The sequence below is a fragment of the Patella vulgata genome, chromosome 8 (genome assembly GCF_932274485.2).
Source record: "Patella vulgata chromosome 8, xgPatVulg1.2, whole genome shotgun sequence".
NCBI lineage: Eukaryota > Metazoa > Mollusca > Gastropoda > Patellidae > Patella > Patella vulgata.
The window spans coordinates 13,122,845-13,148,002 of NC_065886.2; the positions used below are offsets into that span (position 1 = coordinate 13,122,845).

Sequence of the window (25,158 nt, forward strand, 5' to 3'; positions counted from 1 at the left end):
CCACGTGATTTGTTCCCAGTTATATAGAATGAGAGGGAGGGAAATGGGGTTTAACATCCACTCGACACAAACTAGGTCATTTCGGGGCCAACATATGGTTTTAATGTTTTATTTCAATAACTCGCTTACGTATAGGGGTCTTTAGCACTGGGAGGACAAGGAGAAAACCCACGCCAGTTGACTCAATGCCAGGCCTTATGATACAACGCGCACGTGCTAACCATTCAGTCACCCAACACCCCTATATAGAATGAAATAGGAGCAAAATATAGATATATTTCTGTCACCGGAATATTTTTTTTTCTAGATATCTGTAGATTATCTGTGTGAATCAAAATGTGACAGAAAGACTGTTGGTACAAAGTAGTTAAGGGGGCACTTGAGTGCAGAAAGGTGTCATTACTTTATAGTTATATATAGCTGGGATTATGAACGAAAAAGATTGTTAGAATTTGAAGGTCAATCACTCCCTTTACTGTACTTGTAAAAGGACTTCAAAAAAAGTATTTGTCAGAGAGAGAGATGATATGTTTACCAAACTAGGTTATTCTGGGACTAACATACCCTTTAATTGTATTTCAATGTTCAATAAAAGAGTCTTTAGCAATGGGAGTAAACCAGGGGACCCTGATAAAACCTACAAGCTGGGAATCGAATTCATCACTCAATGAAAGACATGATCTGTAATTAAAGGCACCACTGGGAGATAGGTAATCAGAAACACATCTTTGTCATAAATGTAGCAATGGTTTATGCTCTGATAAAGCACATAAATTCACAAAGATGGTACCTGTTGTAGTTGGAGAGAGAGTAATGTCCACTCAACACAAACTAAGTCAATTTGGGACTAACATGGTTCTACTTTATTTCCATAATTCGCTTGTGTGTAGGGGTCTTTAGCTGTGGTACAAAGACAGAGGATCCTGGAAAGGCGACCCTACTCCTAGTCACGTATAAACTGGCAATCTTAACCATGTCACTGGATTCAATGACAGACCTTATGATCTATCATGCACTCCTTGCACCATTAAGCCACCCAATCTTCCCATTTTGACAGACACTTGATGGCCAACTCTCTTTAAATTTAAATGTATTTTATTTAATATATGAAATATAATAATAGTAGAATTTATAAGTGATGTAAAAGTTACAAACATACAAGTGTATAACAGGTAAAAAAAAATATTGCAGCACAATAAAATAACAGTATCTTAATTAAATATCAGACAATCAATTTAATTTCATTTTAGCCTGGATTAAGCAGTGAAAAAATAGACTTCATTAAAATGACAATCACTGGCTTTAAAGAGAACTTAGCATTCAATATAGCTTTCATAAATTAATGACGTTATTTGCATTAAATTATTTTATCAAAATTCATAATAAAGATCAAATTGAAAGGACGGATATATTATTTATAGTTTAAGTTTAATTATATTAAATTATATATTATATCAATTATTTATAAAATAAATCAAGTTTAAAGGACGGATATATTAATCATGTATAATATAGATCATAAATGTAGAACAAAATAGAACAAAATATTAATTATACACAATTTCCCATATAAAAATTTAACATAGATAGATTAAACAAACTAGACAATGACTTACTTTGAAGATCCAATGGCTTATTTTGAAGATACAAACGGTTAACTTATTCAATAAATCTTTAACTTACTTTGAAGATACAAATGGTTAACTTTGACGATACAAATGACTGGTTAACTTTTAAGATACAAATGACTGGCTTACTTTGAAGAAACAAATGATTTACTTTGAAGATACAAATGATTTACTTTGAAGATACAAAAAGTTTACTTTGAGGATACAAATAATGACACAAGGAGAAATTATATGTAAGACATCTTCTATCCAAATTGGAGAAATGTCTGTGTCATTCCTGAGAAAAACAATATTGCTTATATGTAGGTAGAAACCCCTCATTTTCTTCTGGTTTAAATAAATAAAATATGCATCATGACATTGTTGTATTGTTGTGTAGGCAACATGTAGTGTGTATCATCAAGATGGTCTATCATAACAGAACCCAACAAATAAATCACTGGATAAGAGAACTCCACAGTATATAAAAACAACCATGTCAAAGAATAAAAATCCATGATAAACAAGCATGGAAATAAGGCACCTGTCACAGACATTTTCAGGCATTATTTCAGGCACAATCCTTCTGGTGCCTGTCATCTTGACTGGCTCAAATTTGTCTTTTTTCTGTGTTTTTATTGATATTTTAACCCTTTAGCACTTAGATCGCTCTAGCTAGGGATCCATGGATCGCCCAGCCATGTTCACAGCTCTTGCGTCCGCACACGCACGAACTATTAAATAGACCACCCAGTCACGTTCACAGGTCTCGTGTCCGCATAGACTGGTAAATAGATCGCCTAGTCACTTAACAGCTCTCGCACCTGCACGAACTAGTAAATAGACCACCCAGTCACGTTCACTGGTCTTGTGTCTGCATGAACTGGTCAATAGAGCCCCCAGTCACGTTCACAGCTCTCGTGCACCTGCACGAACTAGTAAATAGACCACCCAGTCACGTTCAATATTTAAATTTACCAAGTGCTAAAGGATTAATACGCAAAGTTCAAAATGTCAGGCACTAGTTCTACTAAAATCATCATTTCCATGCCTGATAATAACTATACAAACTATTTTGATTTAATAATTAAATGCATATGGAATGTGGATTGGTTTTTGATTTGGTATAAGATATATTAAATAACATCTATCACAGTTCAAAATATCACAAATAACAATCAGATATAATTTCATTAATTCTGTAGTTTTGGGATTCTTCCTCCAAGCTTTGTAATAACATCCATCATTTCTGCATTTTCTGAAAAAAAAACCCAACAAAACAATGGAATGTAATGAAATGAAATGGGATTTAACATCCTACTGTTCTGCTCCTGACCTGGCTAATAAAGAAGTATATATGCCATTCAGTGTGCTATGAGGGGAATTTTGCCCTGACAACGGCATTACAGCCTAATCTTATATCAAATTCCAACTGCCAAGGGATCTTTTACGTGCACATCAATGTGTACAGGGGACCTCGGTTTTTCGTCCCATCCAAACCCACTATACATTGTCCCTTACTAGGCCCTCTGTTCCATACCACTGACAAGATGGAACCACGCAGGAAAATCTGGATGACCTTTCTCCATCGAATACCAGACCTCCAGGTTGGCGAGCCAATGTCTTACCCGCCAAAAAAATGGGGGGTTTTGAATCCTACTTTTCAGGACCAACCTAATGAGTACGACCCCTGATGATTTTTGTAATATGAAATTAAAATAAAATATTACGTTGTTTAAGTGGTTGTTGTTCTTGTAATATTTCCTGGTTTCTGGCCGACAGAAAGACGGCATCTTGTATAGCATCTTCTAATACATGACGATATCGTTGTTCAATGGCTGCCTTCTGTTCTTCAAACATCTGTCTATACTGTCGAAATGTCTAAAATATAAATATAAAATCAAGTTTTATAACACAGATTTTCATTTTGCTTTTCATTTGAACATGTTTGAAATGTCTACAGAGGTGATTTTGAGCTTGTCGTGTAAATAAAGGTCTAATTAATAATTTCTATAACATTTTAAGCCTAAACAAGCCAACAGTGAGGCTGATGTCCCCCGCCGAAATAGGAAAATAATTAGAGGACACATATAAAAATCAAATTGCGTATCGCTCTGCTTACCCTGAGCAGAAAATGCTCATTATCAAACTTAGTCAAGGTATTACTGTAATGAAACTATACACCAAGTTTCATCAATCTCACTTAATTAGAACTAAAGTTATCGTGTCCCAAAGCATCAACCAATCAAATTGCTTATCTCTGCTTACCCTAAGCGGAAAATGCTCATCTTCGAACTCCATCAAGGCATTGACCTAATCAACACATACACCAAGTTTGAACATTCTAGCTCAATTAGGAAGAGAGTTATCGTGCCCCAAAGTATCAACCAATCAAATTGCTTATCTCTGCTTACCCTAAGCGGAAAATGCTCATCTTCGAACTCCATCAAGGCATTGACCTAATAAACACATACACCAAGTTTGAACATTCTAGCTCAATTAAAAGTTATCGTGTCCCAAAGCATCAACCAATCAAATTGCTTATCTCTGCTTACCCTAAGCGGAAAATGCTCATCTTCGAACTCCATCAAGGCATTGACCTAATCAACACATACACCAAGTTTGAACATTCTAGCCCAATTAGGAAGAGAGTTATCGTGTCCCAAAGCATCAACCAATCAAATTGCTTATCTCTGCTTACCCTAAGCGGAAAATGCTCATCTTCGAACTCCATCAAGGCATTGACCTAATAAACACATACACCAAGTTTGAACATTCTAGCTCAATTAGGAAGAGAGTTATTGTGTCCCAAAAAGTGTGACGGACAGACAGACGGACGGACAGACGGACAGACAGACGGACAGACAGACAGACAGACGGACGACCCATTTTAATAGTCCCCTGCTTTCTTCGAAAGGCGGGGGACAATAAAGACTTGCAATAGGCAGATTTAGCTCTTGCATAATGTTATGTTTAATATTAAATAATTAATCTGAACATATTGCAATGGATGAAGCGGTTAGAAATTCGATATTTTAGCGAAAAATGTAATAGAGAGAAAGAAATGTTGTTGAACGTCCACTCAACACAAACTAGGTCATTTTGAGATTAACATGGTATAATTTTATTTCAATAATTGGTATGCACATAGAAATCCCTGGTTCTTCTGAGAGAGAGAGAAATGGGGTTTTATGTCCCACTCCACAAAAACTAGGTGATTTCAAGACTAACATATGGTTCAATTTTATTTCAATAATTCAGCAGTGGGAGGAAACCGGAGGACATAGAGAAAACCCTCGAGGTTGGCCTTGCAACTCTACTCCTTGTCACGTACAACCGGGGAATCAAAATCATGCCAGTTGACTCAATGACAGACCTTATGATACAACACGCATGTGCTAACCATTCGGCCAGCTGGTTCTTCTGAGCCTTCAAAACTATTACAAAACAGTTGGAGAGTAATCTAGGTAATTTATAGTTGCTTTACCTGATAATGTTGTAATTGTTGAAGCTCCATTTCATCTTTATGTAGTTGATAAACTTCGTCTAATTCTTTACTTACATGATCTCTTTCTTTCTCTAGACATTGTAACTACAAATAGGTAGAATAATACATTAAACATACATTATGCAAGAGCTAAATCTGCCAATTGCACGTCTTTCTTTAGGCTTGAAATGTTATCTAAATTATTAATTAGACATTAATTAACTTATCCAGACCATAATCAACTTTCGATGGCATCGCTAGCCTGCGATATTTTCTGGATTAAAATCCTATCTGCTGCTCAACGCTCATTAAATCAAAAATTGATTAATCGAGACTATGTTTTTTTATCATACAGACTTTAGTAATGATGATCATGGCTACACCCAAAATTCAATCGCTAAAATCAGAGTGGATCGATTTGACTGAAATTGTCAGCAAATTCCCTCTAGTTTTTAACTATTATAGTGAGAACTGCCAGCTTTTTATCTAATCTCCCATAATGTATCTTTAAATTAATGTATGTACTCGATCAGAAGGTTGATGGTTCGATCATGGTATCGCAAGAAAGTTCTTGAGGGTTTTTCCGCCTGGTTTCAGATTGTCAGTGAAACATGACACAGAGAGAAATGGGGTTTAACGTCCACTCTACACAAACTAGGTCATTTCTGGACTTACACATGGTTCAATTTCATTTCTATAATTCGCTTGTGCGTAGGGGTCTTTAGCAGTGGGAGGAAACCGGAGGAACACCAAGAGGTTGGACAGACGACCCTACTCCTTGTCATGTACAACCAGGGATTCGAAACCATGCAAGTTGACTCAATGACAGACCTTATGATACAGCGCGCATGTGCTAACCATTCGGCCATCCAACCCCCCGCCTGGAAAGGTACAGTATCTAGTTGTTTGGATACAATGAACCAGCGGCTGCCAGGCAGGATACGCCCACATTTTCAAGAGATGGATAGAGAACAAGCTAAAAAGAAAGTGATTTTTCATACAATCAGGGGCCATAATTCAGGAAGTTATGGTACGATATGCGCTAATATCGAAAGGAACTGAGATCTTTGGGTTATAAACTTACATATCTAGTTTCAACAAAATCGGATAAAAAATTGTGACCTCTTTAGGGTCCACAACCTTGAAATACCATATTTTTACGCTATTTGAGAATGAAGGGCGGCCATTTTGTCTTGTCAGTTTTGGGCCGATTTTCACGAAATTCGAACTCAGTCGTCCTTAGGGTGTAACGGTGATTTAATAATACGTTTTTTTAAATCGGATAAAAATTATGACCTCTATAGGGTCCACAAGCTAAAAACGCGATTTTTCGTAAAATCAGGGACCATAATTCAGGAAGTTACGTTCCGATATGCGCGAATATCAAAAGGAACCAAGATCTTTGGGTTATGAACTTACATTTCAAGTTTCATCAAAATAGGATTAAAATTGTGACGTCTACAGTGTTCCCAAGCTAAAAACTTGATTTTTCGTACAATCAGGGGCCATAATCCATGAAGTTACAGTTCGATACATGCCAATATAGAAAGGAACCGAGATCTTAGGGTGATAAACCTATATTTCAAAGTTTCATTGAAATCGGATAAAAATTGTGACCTGTAGACTGTTCACAAACAATTGTGGACGGATGGACGGACGGACAGGGGCGACGACAATATACGTCCACATGAAAATGTGGGCGTATAAAAACCAAGATCAAACCGTGAACTCTTTGGCATATATGTAAAAGAACGCTAGAAGAGTAGGCGAATGACATTGATTGGGATAATCTGGATGAACAACTATTTATACCCTGATAACATGGTAGTCAGGGTACAACAGATATCTGTCCAGCAACATGCAGAAAAGAAATTTGAAATATTTGTCGTAACACTAATGTTAATTACCTTCAGAGTAACAACAGATTTTTCAGCACGAAGTTCTGCCAAATCCATTTCTAACTTAGCACCATCTTCTTTACTGTAAGTTTTACCTTCTGCTACCAATAACTAAAAATAGAACATAACCAAAATGTAATATTTTTCAAACAAAAGATTGAAAACCACTTGATGATAATTAGAATGTCCATCTTGCAACGTCTCATCAATTTTGGCACCAAATCCTTGAAATGAAATGAAATAAGGCTTAATGTCATTCCAACAGACAGTGATTCTTTATGTGCACACCAATTAATGAGTAAATGTGTGGACCACTGTTTTTCGCCCCATTAACTATCATGGCCAACATTAGGATCAGTTAGTAAGCAAGCGTCATACTCACTGAGGCACTAAAATATATGGTAATTATTTCAATAATTCACTTGTGCTTAGATGTCTTTAGCAGTGGGAGGACCCAGAGAAAAATCTATGACATTGACAGGCGACCCTTCTCCTTGGCACATACAAGGACCACCCTATAATTTGACTCCAATTTACATGAAATAAATGTAAGTAACTATTGCGGCCGACACCATGCCACTTGACTCAATGGCAGGCCTTATGATCTAAAGCACAGGTGTTAGACCCCCCCTCCCCCCCGTTTGTTTTCTCTAATTTACATTAAATAAACGTTTGTTTTCTCTAATTTACATTAAATAAATAAAAAAATGTAACTAAGAAGAGTACTGTAATTAAGGAGAATATTGGATTGATTATTGTAAATCTGCGTACCTGTATTTCAGCTTTTTCACTATCAATCTCCATTTTACATTTCTCAAGTTCATCTTCTAGCAATGTTTTATGTTCCTGTTCCATTCTCTGTCTTTCTTCAAGCTAAAGGTAAAAATATAATGTTTGTTTAAATGGAGAAGTTTTCCACAAATAAACATAATGAATGGAGGATGTGATGAAATCTTTTCAAGTAAACAAAATGTATTAAAATAGTAATTTGGATAATAAATATACAGCATTATCTATACTAATATTTGTGACTGTCGTTTGTCTGTCTGTCTGTCTGTTCGGGGTGGGCGGCTACTCTAGGTCTGCCCCGAGTCTGAAATTTGGGGTATAGGGGTAGCTCTGACCGGGGAGTAACATAGGCCAGGTGGCGTTAGTCTACCACTTCCGATTTCTGAGTTATGACCCCCGAGCGAAGCCGGTCTGTTCGGGGTTGGCGGCTACACTAGGTCTGCCCCGAGTCTGAAATTTGGGGTATAGGGGTAGCTCTGACCGGGGAGTAACATACGCCAGGTGGCGTTAGTCTACCACTTCCGGTTTTGGAGTTATGACCCCCGAGCGAAGTCTGTCTGTTCGGGGTTGGCGGCAACATCTGACCCGAGTCTGAATTTTTGGGTATAGGGGTAGCTCGGACCGGGGAGTAACATAGGCCAGGTGGCATTAGTCTATCACTTCCGGTTTCGGGGTTATGACCCCCGAGCAAGCTGGTCTGTTCGGGGTTGGCGGCTACACTAGGTCTGCCCTAAGTCTGAAATTTGGGGTATAGGGTAGCCCGGACCGAGGAGTAACATAGGCCAGGTGGCATTAGTCTACCACTTCCGGTTTCGGAGTTATGGCCCCCGAGCGAAGTCCGTCTGTTCGGGATTGGCAGCTACACCAGGTCTGCCCCGAGTCTGAAATTTGGAGTATATGGGTAGCTCGGACCGGGGAGTAACATAGGCCAGGTGGCGTTAGTCTACCACTTCCGGTTTCGGAGTTATGACCCCCCGAGCGAAAGCCGGTCTGTTCGGGGTTGGCGGCTACACTAGGTCTGCCCCGAGTCTGAAATTTGGGGTATAGGGGTAGCTCGGACCGGGGAGTAACATAGGCCAGGTGGCGTTAGTCTACCACTTTCGGTTTCAGAGTTATGACCCCCGAGCGAAGCCGGGTATCCTGCTAGTACAAATTAAACAATTTTATGGATACACAATTACTGAATTTATTATTAAGCGACTGGTTGATGAGGAGATTCTTGTATTTATCAAGCAAATGAAACAAATATGTGGTTATAGTAGAAATGAAATGGTGTTTAAGATCCTACTGTTCTGCTCCGAACTGGGCTAATGAAGACAGGCATACGGCATTCAATGTGCTATGAGGGAAATTTTGCCTGGACAGTGGTACTACAGCCTACTCTTATATCGAATTCCAACTGTCAAGGAATCTTTTACATGCACGCCAATGTGTACACGTTTTTTTAGCCCATCCAAACGACTAGACAGCTGTCCTTGTCAGGCCCTCCGTCCTGCATCACTCACAAGTGAGAACCAAGTCAGAAAATTGGTTATACAGAATATATTAACATTTTTACTTGCTTAAATATTTGCTTGATAGAGATTAAGAATATCTTTGTTGAAACATCATGTAGTAATAAATTTAGTAAAATTGTAATTATATTAAAATGTTCAATTATTAATGTTTAAGTATTAAATGCCTATTAAAGAAGTTCAGAAAAATTTATATTTTGAATTTTTAGATTTGAATTGATCAATTTGGTATTCTTATCTTTTACATTTAAATCACTGGAGAGAGAGAGATGGGTTTTAACGTCCTCTCGACACAAACTAGGTCATTTCGGGACTAACATATGGTTCAATTTTATTTCAATAATTTGTTTGCGTGAAGGGGATTTTAGCGGTGAGAGAAAACTGGAAGACCCAGATAAAACTCACGAGGTGGACTCAATGACAGACCTTAAGATCTAATACCCACGTATTAATCCCTTTGACCACCTAACCCCCCTAACAGACCATTTACTGTTGAAAGTCTTCTCTTTTATACGCACAAGTAACCAAGATAAATTGGGATGGCGAGGCAAGCTGTGGTCAAGCTGTGGTATCTGTATTCAAAAACACAAATTTAAAATGACAAGGTAAATTTCATGATAGATAACCCATGATGTGGAATGTTTTCAGAAATAACATATAATAAAGAAAACGTGTGATAAAAACGTACTTCAACTTTCTGTCTCAGCTTAGTATTTCCTTTAAGCGCTGTTGTTTGAGCCTTGGCATCCTAAAAAAAAAAAAAAACGAAAACATGAATTTATTTAATTAAAACACTATTATTGATAACAATTACGTATAGTTCATTACATTAAGAATTGGGATTAACCCACCAATGAGCCAGCACCTTAATTGTTAAACCACCTTAGCTCCTTCATCATTTGGTAATTCTGTAGATGATGTCATGGCGATATGTCTAAACTATAGCTGTTTGGTCGCGATGACACATCTTGGAACAAAATACACGTACGACTTTTATCACTTGACTATGTGAAGATGCTTTGTGTGATTAAGCCATTAGCCATTATCAATAATTTACCTCTCTTTCCTGTTGTTGTTTTTCTTGAATTGTTTTTAATTGTTGTTTTATATCTTTTAATTTCTCTGTTTCTTGTTTTAATTTATCTTTAATATCTCTAATACTGTTAACTCGAGACTTGGTTTCAGATTCACTCTTCTTTCCTAAAACAATAAATACATGAATGAATTCGAGAAGCTTACACAACATGATTTTATATTCTCATACAGGCTTTGTTTACTGGATTTTAAGTTGGCCACTCACGCTCAATATAATCCTCAATAATATTGCCAATACTTGATTTTGACAATTATATTGAGCGTGTGTATGCGATATTGAAACTCGAAATACTTGATGTCAATATGATTGAAGAAAGTAAAAGTCCGTAGATTTTTTATTGACGAATCGTCAATTTTTTTGCAACAATTGACTGTGTGTGGGCGTCATCAATAATATGGACGCAAAATATTTCACGCAAAGACGTGTGTGCCCAAACTTCTCCCGCTGGGTGTACCACAGTTTTGACCACTTCCCACGTCTTTTCCCTTTTCTTGGGACTTGGAATTGCCATAGCTAATGCTAAACAAATAGTTATGTCCATGATGGATGCTTTCCTCAGAATGAATATTGAGACAATATAATTGAACCTGTGTGGGAAACCAAAATTTGCTTCAATAAAATTGACATCAATAATATTGACAATTATATTGAGCGTGTGTGAGCCGCTTTGGAGTTATATCTGTCATTGGTCAATATGGGAAGAACAGATGGACCATCATGATTGGGATGTGTTTGTTAAAGCCTCTGAGTGATTTTAAATCCTGTGAAAACTACCATATTGTGAAAGTTTAATCTAAAAGGGGAGAGAGAGAGAGAGAGAGAGAGAGAGAGAGAGAGAGGGGGAGAGAGAGAGAGATAAATGGGGTTTAACGTCCACTCAACACAAACTAGGTCATTTCGGGACTAACATATGGTTTAATTTTATTTACACAATTCACATGCGCGTAGGGGTCTTTAGCAGTGGGAGGAAACCGGAGGACCCGGAGAAAACCCACGAGGTTGGACTAGCGACCCTACTCCTTGCCACGTACAACCGGGGATTCGAAACCACGCCAGTCGACTCAATGACAGACTTTATGATACAGCGCGCGCACGCTAACCATTCAGCCATCCAACCCCCTAATCTAAAAGGTATATCAACCCCAAAAAGGTTCAGTTTTGTTCAGTATTTACAAAGATATGATGAATTAAAAATTCCCCAACATTCGGCATCCACTGTAGATGATAAATGTTAATAAAAAAACCAAATTAAACCAGTGTTGAGTAAAATCATTTGAATCCAAACAGGGAGTTTCTCTACCTTTGTTATTTTAGTTTTGTTTTTGTTTTCATAATTAAATGCTAAATAAATAAAATGAAATAAAATGGGGTTTAATGTCATACTGTTCTGCTTTGGGCTAACTAAAACGGGCAACGTCATAAAGTGAATTTTCTCGGCCAACGTCAGGATGGATCCCGAAACCTCCAGGCTAGCGAGCCAGCATCTTACTCACTTAGCCACCGTGGCTCCTAAATAATCAATCTGAGTAATTAGCATGGATTAAGCCATGAAGAACAAAATTCTGTCCCAAAAAGGCAAATGATGATCAGCAACTTTAAGTTATCTAAACAACAAGACTGGATGTCAGTGTGAACAAAACATTTCTGTTACTCCCATACCAAGAATTCAAGTCTACAAATTCACAGATTTTAATCTCTGTGCCGCCCCGCAGTAAAATCCAGTAGAGGATAAACCTACCAGTTTCAATAAATTTAGAATAATCTGTAATTTTCTTCTGTAATTCATCCTTTAATTCATCCACTATTTTACGTTTGTCCTTGTACTGAATGGTTAACTGAAAAAAAAAGAAAAAAAAGTTTAATTATATGGTTAAAGGTTAGAGAGTGATAAATGGTGTTTCAGTCTGAATAAAAAGCTCTTAGAATCTTGTATTCTAGTATGGTTGTTGTTGTTAGTTAGTTGTATTTTACCTCCGCTTCCACAGAGGTGATATCGCAGACAAGTATTCAAGTATCAAGCAACTATCTGTTATATGAATTCAAAGGAATTCCAACATCTAGTTTTCAAATGGAGTTGGAGTCTAGTTAAGTAGAAATCAGATTATAAAGAGAGAGAGAGAGAGAGAGAGAGAGAGAGAGAGAGAGAGTTTAATGTCCATTGTCACAAACTAGGTCATTTCGGGACTAACATGGTTCAATTTTAGTTCACTAAATCGCATGTGCGAAGGGGTCTGTAGCAGTGGGAGGAAACCTGAGGACCCAGAGAAAACCCACGAGGTTGGACAAGCGACCTCACTCCTTGTCACATACAACCGGGGCATTGAAACCACGCCAGTTAACTCAATGACAGACCTTATAAGCCGGCACGCGCTAAAAATTCGGCCATCCAACCCCCGTGCTCTAAAGGAGTTACACAAACCTGGATTCTCTTTTGTTTTGGCAATCATTTCCAAGCGGCTCAATATTCTGAGCTAAAATTTCAGACACAGTAAAAATGCTATTTCCTCATATCTTGGTGTTTGATTGGCATACTGACATTTTTTTGTCCAAAACTTTCAAATGCTTGACGAGTCAAAACATGAATGCAAAGTCAAGGGGAGCAACAGACAGTAAGAAGGAAATTAGAGACACAAATAACAATATGGCATGTGGTTCTTAACTATATGATTACTGTACCTGATCTTTTTCTTTCTGTAAAAGTAGCAGTTTTTCTTGTAATTCTAAATTCCCTTGTTTCATACTGTCCATAACCCATTCTAATATACCCTGAAATACATATACCATTTTAATATAGCCTGTAATGTATATTATTATAATATACCCTGAAATATAAACAATTCTAATATACCCTGAAATATAAACTATAGATTCTAATATACCCTGGAATATAAACTATAGATTATAATATACCCTGGAGTATAAACTATAGATTCTAATATACCCTGAAATATAAACTATACATTCTAATATACCCTGAAATATAAACTATACATTCTAATATACCCTGAAATATAAACTATAGATTCTAATTATATACCCTGAAATATAAACTATAGATTCTAATATACCCTGGAATATAAACTATAGATTCTAATATACCCTGGAGTACAAACTATACATTCTAATATACCCTGAAATATAGATTCTAATATATCCTGAAATATAAACTATACATTCTAATATACCCTGAAATATAAACTATAGATTCTAATTATATACCCTGAAATATAAACAATTCTAATATACCCTGAAATATAAACTATACATTCTAATATACCCTGGAATATAAACTATAGATTCTAATATACCCTGGAGTATAAACTATACATTCTAATATACCCTGAAATATAAAGTATACATTCTTATATACCCTGGAATATAAACCATATACTCTAATAATAATATACCCTTTATAATAAACCATTGTAATATCCCTTCCCTTCCATCCATGTTATATTGTCTTTATTTGATAAATCTGATTAAAACACAGATCCTATTTCGTTTTTCAAAATTTTGTTCTAATTGTCTTCGCTACACTAGGATCTGGAGTTTTTAAACCATCGTTCTGGTTGATGTGAGGGAATAGCCAATCAAATGGTGTGTTGAGTCAAGTTCTTATCATCTGGCACAAGGAACTGTGGGTAGACATTTTCAGTGATAGAAAACAAATCAAAGCAGAAGTTGTATTTCCAAATACCCACTGTAAACACTGACACTGATTGGTTAATCGATTGATTGACTTCATAGGGTCAAAAACCTATCGTATGACCCCTGAATCTCCCCCCATCGAAGAAGCATTAAAAAAACAAATCAAAAAATCAGATTGATCTTCGATATTGTTCAATTCTATACGTACCTTTTTAGCCAAGTTAATTTTTCTTTCTTCGTCATATTTAGCGGACATTCTTTCTCTTTCAGACCAACTCAGTTTTTTAGCCACCTGTAAATCTTGTACGAGGTCCTCCATCTTGGCAACATCATCTCTGTTAGGATTGTTAGCAGCCGCAATTTTATCTCTTAATTTACAGATTTCATTTCTTAATTCATTCACCACATCATTTGTCTCATCCTAGAATTCATAAAAAAATAGTTTTTGGGCCAAGAGTGCAATATTTCTAAATTAAGTTGAAATGGAGAGAGAGAGGGGTTTAACGTCCACTCGACACAAAATAGGTCATTTTGGGACTAACACATGGTTCAATTTTATATCAATAATTTGCTTGCACGTAGGGGTCTTTGGCAGTGGGAGGTAACCGGAAACCCGGAGAAAACCCACGAGGTTGGACAGGCGACCCTACTCCTTGTCACATACAACCAGGGAATCGAAACCACGGTAATTGACTCAATGACAAACCGTATGATACAGCGCTCACATGCTAACTATTCGGCCATCCAAACCCCCAAGCTGAAACAGACTACACCAAGAGGACTAATTGAGACGGTGTGCCTTGAGTGAAAACTTGCCCGGGATAGTGGCACTTCCGCCTACTATCCATCACATTCAAATGGTCAAGTACAAGGGTGAAACTTGTTTTTATCATCCCCTCCGAATGACTAGATACTTTTGTTTGCTTAATCCTAAAAACACAAATGATAATTAGTGACTTTAACAGTTAGAATGCCTTTATCACAACCATGTACAATTTCTCTAAAATTTTGCATTCAATCAAATTTGAACATCCCTGATGTACCTGATCGGTCAAATGAACATTTTTTTATCATTCAATAAATACCTCTTAAGCACAAATGCCAGTTATTTTTACTTTTTTGTAATTCTGAGTATGGCTATATAAATGATCTTACCAGATTGAGTTTAACTTTATTTTTAATATTATGGACCATCTGAGCATATTCTAATGTTGATAAAGTTTGCTGATAGTATTTATCTGGAATGTGAAGAATAATTAGCCCATTATGTCACATATATGATCTAAGAACCCATGGCCCCAATTTTTAAGTGAATTTCTATTTGAATAAGTGCACACAGCTATACATGAAAAAAGGGACACCTGATTTTCTCAGAAACAGGACAAATATAATAAAGTCGAGTTTTTGCAAGTGGTGAAACGATAAATGGGCACTCATTATATCTGAATTATGGAACTGTCTAGCATGCCGTATTTCGCGGAACCTAACTGATTTGAAATTAGAGTCAAAACGGAAACAATTGAATGTAAATCAGTTTATATACAATCAGATAACATTATAATATGCGTTGCGACCCATTTGTGTAAATTTCTAGGTCCAAAATATTAGCGATTTAGCTCCTTTAACACAATATAAATACTATATATTAACCATATTAAAAATGCCCATCATGGAAACTCTAATATGACTAACCTGCTGGCGAGACTGTAACCAACAACATAGTTATAGTATTACCAGATAACACATCCTGAAAAAATAAACATTTCACTTGTATGTAGGCTCATAATATTATAATATACATTGAAAAACTTTAATTTGATTCCAAAGAAATTTAACCAGACAAGTCTTGTGAACAGACAGAAACTATCAGTCATATTTATAATTAAAGTCAGTACACTTTAGAAATCATAAAAATCATCTTCTCAAAAACGAAATATTTAAAGTAGGGTTGGGGCAACCACATTTGTCGATGCAATAGTCGTATTAGCACAAGCGAAAATATGTCTAAAACGACTTTATTGATGAAAACCATGATTTTTTTTTTTTATTGTGGGGCAGAGCCATTTTTCAAGATGGCGGCTGAATTAGCTGGAATATTTGAGAACCCTGGATAACGCCTTTATGGTACATTTTAGACCCCATAAATGTATTATGATCATATAAGAAATCAACCTCAACAAATTCATTTATGACCTCAAGTCCGTCCTGATTAGTGATCCAGCTCCTTCCTCGCTGAGACATCGTGGCTCCCGATTCTATTTTAAAGAAATTTTTTGTTGAGGTATGGAAATATTTTATTGTTTAAGTATGGAAATATAAAGCAACGCAATAAAAATATGTAGAATAGTCATTAAACAAGTATTATTCAAGAGTTAAATCTGCCTATTGCATGTCTTTCTTTGGGCCTTAAATGTTATCTAAATTATTAATTAGACATTAATTAACTTATCAATACCATAATCAACTCTCGATGCCATCGTTAGCCTACAATATTTAGTGGATTTGAATAATTTTTGTGATAGATGTTTTAACGTCAAAATGAATAATCAAGACTTTGTTTATTATCGTACCGATGGTAGTAAATGACATTCGAGGCTAGCCTAAAACTGAATCGCTAATATCTCAGTTCAGAATGAAGCAATATGACTGAAATTTTCATGATATTCGGTTTTCATTATTTATTTTTTAACTATTATAGCAAGAATTGTCAGCTCTTTATCTAATCTCCCATAATGCCCCTTTAACTGACAATATAGTTAAAATCTGTGATAAAATACCTGAAGGATTCGAGTTATTTTAGATTCTCTAAAGGGAACATGGCCGCCCTTTTTCTTGGAGTCACCCAATGCACTGATTACATTCAATAGTCCTTGAGTTCTGAGAATAGAATTAAATCACATTAATGATACAGTAGCAAGCATGGTCAGATATTACTTTGAACACATCTTATCTGATTATCTTTAAGTGGCAATTAGTAGCTGGACGGAAATGAAAATGAAATGTGGTTTAACGTCCTACTGTTCTGCTCCTATACTGGGCTAATGAAGACAGTCATACACCATGCAGTATGCTATGAGGGAAATTTTGCTCGTACAATGGTGCATATGGCCTACTCTCTTTCAAATTCCAACTGTCAAGGGTTTATTTTACGTGCACGTCCCATCCGAACGACTATTCATTGTCCTTGGCCAGGTCCCCCTCCCCATCCCCAGTCCTACATCAATGACAAGAAGGAAGTACACCGGAAAATCATGATGATATTTTCTTGGCCAACGCAGGGATCGAACACGGCCGGGACCACCATGCTAGCGAGCCAAGGTCCTTCTCACTGAGCCACCGAGGCTCCGTTTGGATAGAGTAAAAATCAAAACACACATCGTTATGGAACACAGCTACTAGTATATGTAATTCCCTTATCTTGTCATTTTATATTTTAACCTATTGTGTCACAGACCTTTGATCTAGTTGTTATCATGTATAGTTTTGGTTATGTTATAAATTGTCTATAATTTGCCTCTTATCTGTATTGCTATATTAGCTTGATAACATTAAGAGAATACACTTCGAAACAAAACATAAATACACTAGTAGCTATTTTCCATAAGTATATGTTACTGTTTTTTTTTTATCTTATTCTGTGTTTCTAATTTAATTAAGTGGTAAATAAACGTATCAAATAAGTAGAAAACATAAATAAAATAATTTACCCAACCACAACATTTGGATCTGTACTACTAGAGCCTGATTCACAACCTGTAAATATAATAATAACCTATGGTATATATCATTGTGATGAAATTGACTAGCAATATCAGTTTATTAACTGGTTTTACAGATACACTATAAAATCACATTTCAGTTCAAGTGTCAGGCTATTAATGGGTTTTACATATAATTGGGGTTCAATGTCCTACTTGTCTGCTCCAACTGGGCTAATGAAGGCAGGCTTACACCATGCAATGAGCTATGAAGGAAATTTACTCGGACAGCAGGGCTACAGCCTACACTTATTTTGAATTTAAACTGCGAAGGGTTCTTTTACGTACACGCCAATGTGTAATCAAGACCTCGGTTTTCTGTCCCATCCGAATGACTATACACTGTCTCATGCAAGTCATTCCGTCCTACACAATTGACAAGGGCGAACCATGGAATTAATGAGATATTAATTAAAATACCTGCTAAATCAGCCAATATGATAGATGATCTAACACCAACTTTACTTGATTGTCTTTCTTTCTGTTCAATATTTATACTAAATACAGCATGTGCTCTAATAAAAAATATATATAAACCATTACATAGTACAATAACTATAACCTCTTTATACTAAATACAGCATGTGCTCTAATAAAAAATATATATATAAACCATTACATAGTACAATAACTATAACCTCTTTATACTAAATACAGCATGTGCTCTAATAAAAAATAAATATAAACCATTACATAGTACAATAACTATAACCTCTTTATAAACAGAGAATCAGAAGTGACCTATTGCAGTTCTTTTTTCTGGCTTCAAAATATTACTTTGACATTTATTCATATGTCAAGCCTATAATCAACTCTCTAGATCACCTGATGACCCAGAACACCCACGAGTTTGAAACATTTAACAATAAAAAGGATAAAGATTGTCCAGTACCGTTGCTATGATAACAAACGATCTCACTACCTGTCATTGTTCAGTCATAACTTTGCCCAGAATAAAGTAATTTGAATGAAATTTTCAATATATTCATTTTTTATTATCTATTTTTGAACTATTATAACAAGAACAGCCAACTCTTTATCTAAATATTACATAATGCCTCTTTAAAGAAACTACAACAATGATATTGGATATATAAAAGAAGTAAATCTGTACCTTGTTCTGTGGGCTTTCATATCACTGGCTCCCATTTTTCTAGCTCTAGTTCCTTGATTAAAATACATCTTTATTTCATCCTGATTGTGACAGACCATTTCAGCTAAACCATCAACATATCTATAAGATGTTACAAAATTGTCCAAAAACAGATATTTATGGGAAAATCTAAATTCATAGCTTTATTTTAAAGTCTCAAGGATTTAACGTCCACTTGACACAAACCAGATCATATTGGGACTAACACATGGTTCAATTTTATTTCAATAATTCGCATGTGTGTAGGGGTCTTTGGCAGTGGGCGTAAAACAGAGTGTGGAGGAACTGGAGAAAACCCTCGAGGTTGGACAGACGACCTTACTCCTTGTCATGTTCAAGCGGGGAATTAAAAACAGATGTTGTGATTTCATACGCATGCGCTAAATAACTAGACCACCCACCCCACCCCCCAGTCCACATGAAAAGTTTTTATAATCAGTCAGATTACCATATTTTATATATAACATATTTTACATTTGTGATATATGTGAAAAATATGACTTCCTGTGCCTTTAATCTCTGACTTGCACAATCTTTGATGCATAATTTTTTATATGGTTACAATGCAGCAATAGTATCAGGAAGTACATGTACTAGGAATCTTTCTGATGTCAATCCACTGTGTGCAGTGCATCCTGAATATACACACCAAGCCATGGAAATAGCTATTTTAGTTTCACCTAAACTAACTGAAGATATAGGATCCCTTACGCCCCAGATTACCCGTGACCACGTCAGTCGTACAACCACTCAGTATTTCTGGCAGCACTTTTCTATGATTCCTTAAGATTCACAGGTGGTTTGTTTCCCTTCTTGTGCAAAATTCTATCTGAATAAGTTTCTTTAATTCAGCATCTGTCACCTTAAAGACCTGATCATAATAAACTGTACTCACATGCCCTTATATGGATGTTGTTTGATTGTCATTTCATCACTGTGTGGATTTAATAGATCAGTCATAGTCTCATCTAAAACCTGAAAAATTGGAAATACAGTTCTAAATAAATACAGGAGTAATTTAGATGTAATATTTGTAAAGTGCTTAGAAATATCACTGGATATAATGAAGCGCTATAGAAGAAGAAGAAGTCTTTAGTAAATCGGAGGACCTGGAGAAAACCCACGAGGTTAGGCAGATGACCCGACTCCTTCTCATGTACAAGCATGGGATCGAGACCACGCCACTGGGTTCCATGCCAGACCTTATGATCTAAAGCGCAGACATTAGAAGACTACTCAACCACCTACCCCTCCCCCCCACCTAGTTGAGTAAGGAAGGAATTGAATAAGATCTTTTATTTCAAACCAGATTCACCATAAGTCAATTTACATAGAATAAAATTAGACATTCAGAAAACCTAAACTTGAAACATTGTGAATGAATCAATTAAGATGAAAGAATGAAAAAAATGGAGTGTCTAGGAACTTACTTCTAAATATGAGACAGTTACGAAAAATTCTTTGTTAGATTTTTGCCCAATTTGATGATACATGTTATCAAGTAACTGAAAAATAAACAATAACAATATCAATAAATAGAAGATATTTCATTTCTTGGTAAAAATTACTTATTCGTCTTTTATATTTTACAAATAAAAGTTATGTTGTTTTATCAATAAAGGATGAGAGAAAAATGGGGGTTAACGTCCACTCAACACAAAATCACGCAAATAACATATGGTTTTATATCATTTGAACAATTAGCTTGCACTAGAGGTCTTTTGCAGTGCGAGGAAACCAGAGGACCAGGAGAAAACCATCAAGACTAGGCAGATGACCCTAATCCTTGTAATGTACAGGTGTGGGATTGTTTTATCAATCGGCAATATGTTGTTTTCCTATGGTTAGTGGTAGACTTTGAAAAGGTTTATACCTGTGGAATAATTCCAGGATCTTGACTATTACCAACCATCAAGTAGCTCTTCCCGGCTCCAGTCTTAAATCAGAAACAGAATGAAAAAGTAATTCTAAAACCTTTTTTTCAACAAATAATAAAATTTACTATCAAATTTCAAACAGACACTAATATTATTCCTTACATTGCGAAATGCTTGCTTGTCCCTTCTATATCAACTTAATATATTAATGAATAATGAAGAGGATATAGAAAATTTTGGAAGTTTTGCACTTAATGCCTTAAAGAAAAGAGGAATATAAATATGGCATAGTTAAATTACACTGTAACCCAGGTATCATTTAAACTTGTGTATCTAGCACTAATTTCTTTCACATTTGTTTAATATATCTTTGTTTAAAAATTTGTAAAAATTGTTTAAAATCACCAAAAATCATCTAATTTGTACTTGTGTCCAGTTTAAAGCTGGCTGATTAATTTGATAATGAGTGTTAGAGAAATGTTATACTTACAGCACCAAAACCTAATAGAGCTACATTATATCCTTCTAATGCTCGATGTAATAAAGCATCACACTTGTCTTTATATATCACAGACTGGAATAATTCAACACAATTCATATCAGTTTTAAATGAAATAGGTATTATTACAATATAACCACTTACAGTGTCTTATCATATAATCCATGACAGATATAGGCTACTTATAAAACAATTTCTTTTCCATTTTCAAAAATCCAGAAAATTTTAATTAGACCTAGCCTTAATCAATTTAAACAAATAACGAATTGTACAGAGTTTGAACCATCACTATTTAAAGATGTACTATGTATGAATTTGATAAAGAGCTGGCAATTCTTGCCATAATAGTTAAAAAATAGATAATGAAAAATGAATATATTGAAAATTGCATTCAAATTACTTTATTCTGAGCCAAGTTATTACTATTTGAAGATGTACGTAGCGCTGATTGTTTATTATCGTAGCAACAGTACTGGACAAATGAGTCTCGGTAATCCATTTTATTTTTAAATCTTTAAATCTAGCTGGCATTCTAATCCATTTAAATCTCTGCCATCCGATAGTCTAACGAGTTGATTATAGGCTTGTCTAAATAATAGTTTATGTAACATTTGAAGCCAAAATAAAGGCATCTTTACATGTAAATAACGCATCAGATCAACCCAATTCAATACTTTAATTTAGTTGGTACTTAAGAGAAAGCTAACTTACATTATTGGTCTCAGGTCCAAACACACCATCCAGTCCATAGCTACTTTCCTGAAACAACAATTTTATTGGATTAGTTTGGAGCTAGGAATGAAATCTATGTATATTTCATAGATGCAGTGTATGTGACCATTCAAACTTCAAATGCTATGTACATGCTACATTTAAACCTTAATTAATGACAAAAAAAACCTCAATGTTAATCAATTACCTTTCCTGCTGCATCTACAACTAATTTACCTGCTGTCAATCTGACAACAGATTTACAGCCCTTGTCAATTTCATCCTGGGTTAAAGGTCGACATCGAGCAATACTTTTTATATTAACTGTTTCTGATGGCTGAAATGAGAAGATGTCATGAAATCAATAGACCATATTACCAGATTCATGTTATTACAAAACAATGTCAAAGTCGAAGTAAGAAAAAAACACTATTTTCAACATGTATATATACACCTTGAATTCCTAAATTTGTGAAATGAAATGTGATTCAAAATCCTACAATTCTGCACCCAAGGAGTAATGAAGACACAGTCCTAAATTGTTATAAAATTCAAATAAATTCAAACTGTTGGATTTCATCAAATCATATATTAAGAAGTATGTTAGAAGTTAGTATGTGGTTATGGTAAGGCTTCACTTTTATTTCAGTGGGAGGTGGGAATTGGTTTATTAATTATATGTTAAGCATATATGTTAAGCTATGTGTAGTACAGTTTGGGGTCAGTTTATGAGTAAATTAAGGCAGCTATGGGCCAGTAAACCTTTGTAGTCATTTAAATAAAAAAAACTGGCTCAAAGGAGCCACTAGTACTGGCGCAGGACAAGACGTCAAGAGTAAGTTGGATTTGGAAGACATCAGTATTAGAACCTTTCCTAACTATCAGTCAGTTTTTGTGACTTCTAGTAGCATCATTGTGTAGGTCTAACTACTACACAAATAGCTGGTAAATTAATGAATACAAATAGAAGTGAGAAAATACAAACCATTTTAAAGTTGAATTTTTATCACTAAAAAATTATACTTTTTCCTTGACGATTGTGTAAACACACAATTTCCGATGACGTCGAAGGAGAAATCATTTCAAACTTACTTGGCTGCTGACTTAGCATATAAATATGGGCCAAATATTTGTAGGTTTTTGTTTTCTATATAGTAAATAATACTATGCTTTAAATAAAAATACGATTTATAAATATATCAAGGCTGAAAACATGATTATTAAAATGTTACATTTATTAATTACAGAACAAAATAAAGAGTAACAGAGAGTACTCCAGATTAAGCACTCTTCTGTATTAGAAATAAAATTGGTGCTACAGGTACCCGAGTCCCTGTTTTCCAGACATACAAATACAATGCATTTCAATTACCCCTAAGTACCACTAGAATTTCCAGTCAACAAACTCGGTCGATGGTTGGGCTAAAATTTGGGAATAGTTTGTTTGACTGAAATAAAAAACGCACTAACTCAAATATGATTACATCGTTTTTTGTCTATTTTGATTATTTTCCCCCAAGTTCAAATCTGACAGTTGAAGTCACAATTTTATTGAGATTTTCCTTCCAATAGCAATACCCTAAACAACGTGTTGACCTCTCTTTGCGAGTAAGGTCGTCATCTAGGGTTAAGGGTCAACGACTGACGTCATCAACTGAAAACAATGGCCGTACTAATATAAACAACTTGAATTAAGTCTGTGTCCGATGCATAAAACTGATGACAGCATAGTATCTAGTCGCTTCAGTATTTGACATTTTCATGTGGCCTCGTCCAGTCGATAAAATCAATCAGTTAGTTCAGTCGAATAATCCAGTCGAATAAACCAGTCGAAAAGTTCAGTCGAATACTTCAGTCGAATAAACAAGTCGCTCAATATTAAGCAGCGGTGGCAGCGGGCTAAGATAATATAGTAGCAAATCATGCTCGTAGCCATAGCTGAAGGAGCCGGGGGCATGGGGTAGGGACCGGGGGGCTTCCCAACTAATTTCAAGAAATGAAAAGAAATGAAATGGGGGTTCAACGTCCTTTTGTTCTGCTTGGAACTGGGCTAATGAAGACGGGCATACGCCATACACTGTGCGATGAGGGAAATTTTGCCCGGACAGCGGCACTACGGCCTACTCTTATATCGAATTCCATCTGTCAAAGGGATCTTTTACGTCCACTCCAATGTATACACGGGACCTCGGTTTTTCGTCCCATCCGAAAGACTAGACAGCTGTCCTTGTCCGCCTCGAAAAGTATAGAGTCCCTATATATGATATGAACGAAGAAAGGGGATGGGGTGGGGCGGGGGTGGGGGGGATAAGGTATTTGACATTTTCATGTGGCCTCGTCCAGTCGATAAAACCAGTCAGTTAGTTCAGTCGAATAATCCAGTCGAATAAACCAGTCGAATAATTCAGTCGAATAAACCAGTCGAATAGTTCAGTCGAATAAACAAGTCGCTCAATATTAAGCAGCGGGCTAAGATAATATGGTAGCAAATCATGCTCGTAGACATAGCTGAAGGAGCCGGGGCATGGGGTAGGGACCAGGGGGCTTCCCAACTAGTTTCAAGAAATGAAAAGAAATGAAATGGGGGTTCAACGTCCTTCTGTTCTGCTTGGAACTGGGCTAATGAAGACGGGCATACGCCATACACTGTGCTATGATGGAAATTTTGCCCGGACAGCGGCACTACGGCCTACTCTTTTATCGAATTCCATCTGTCAAGGGATCTTTTACGTCCACTCCAATATATACACGGGACCTCGGTTTTTCGTCCCATCCGAACGACCAGACAGCTGTCCTTGTCCGCCTCGAAAAGAATAGAGTCCCTATATATGATATGAACGTAGAAAGGGGATGGGGTGGGGCGGGGGTGGGGGGGATGAGGTATTTGACATTTTCATGTGGCCTCGTCCAGTCGATAAAACCAGTCAGTTAGTTCAGTCGAATAATCCAGTCGAATAAACCAGTCGAATAATTCAGTCGAAAAGTTCAGTCGAATAAACCAGTCGAATAGTTCAGTCGAATAATTCAGTCGAATAAACAAGTCGCTCAATATTAAGCAGCGGGCTAAGATAATATGGTAGCAAATCATGCTCGTAGACATAGCTGAAGGAGCCGGGGCATG

General features: G+C 36.1%; 1 protein-coding gene across 1 annotated transcript; it reads right to left on the reverse strand.

The window, feature by feature from the left end:
• Positions 1-1,145: 1,145 nt before the first annotated feature.
• Positions 1,146-23,102, reverse strand: LOC126830174 (kinesin-like protein KIF3A). The gene is made up of 23 exons (XM_050560484.2): positions 23,023-23,102; positions 22,246-22,374; positions 22,038-22,085; positions 21,318-21,401; positions 20,824-20,886; positions 20,381-20,455; positions 19,846-19,925; positions 18,912-19,031; positions 18,218-18,312; positions 17,747-17,792; positions 16,817-16,916; positions 15,732-15,786; positions 15,195-15,277; positions 14,248-14,460; positions 13,068-13,157; positions 12,130-12,226; positions 10,353-10,495; positions 9,984-10,043; positions 7,764-7,865; positions 7,002-7,103; positions 5,095-5,199; positions 3,338-3,488; positions 1,146-2,865 (listed from the first exon to the last, which is right to left on the reverse strand). The coding sequence occupies exons 1-23, from the start codon at positions 23,023-23,025 to the stop codon at positions 2,801-2,803; spliced, it is 2,109 nt and encodes a 702-aa protein (XP_050416441.2). The 5' UTR covers positions 23,026-23,102; the 3' UTR covers positions 1,146-2,800.
• Between the last annotated feature and the right edge of the window lie 2,056 nt (positions 23,103-25,158).

Coding starts and splice junctions, on each gene's coding strand:
- LOC126830174 (XM_050560484.2), bottom strand. Junction 19,926..20,380: donor TAACTGTCTCATATTTAGAA/GTAAGTTCCTAG, acceptor CCAATTTTTCAG/GTTTTAGATGAGACTATGAC. Junction 18,313..18,911: donor ATGAAAGCCCACAGAACAAG/GTACAGATTTAC, acceptor ATTTTTTATTAG/AGCACATGCTGTATTTAGTA.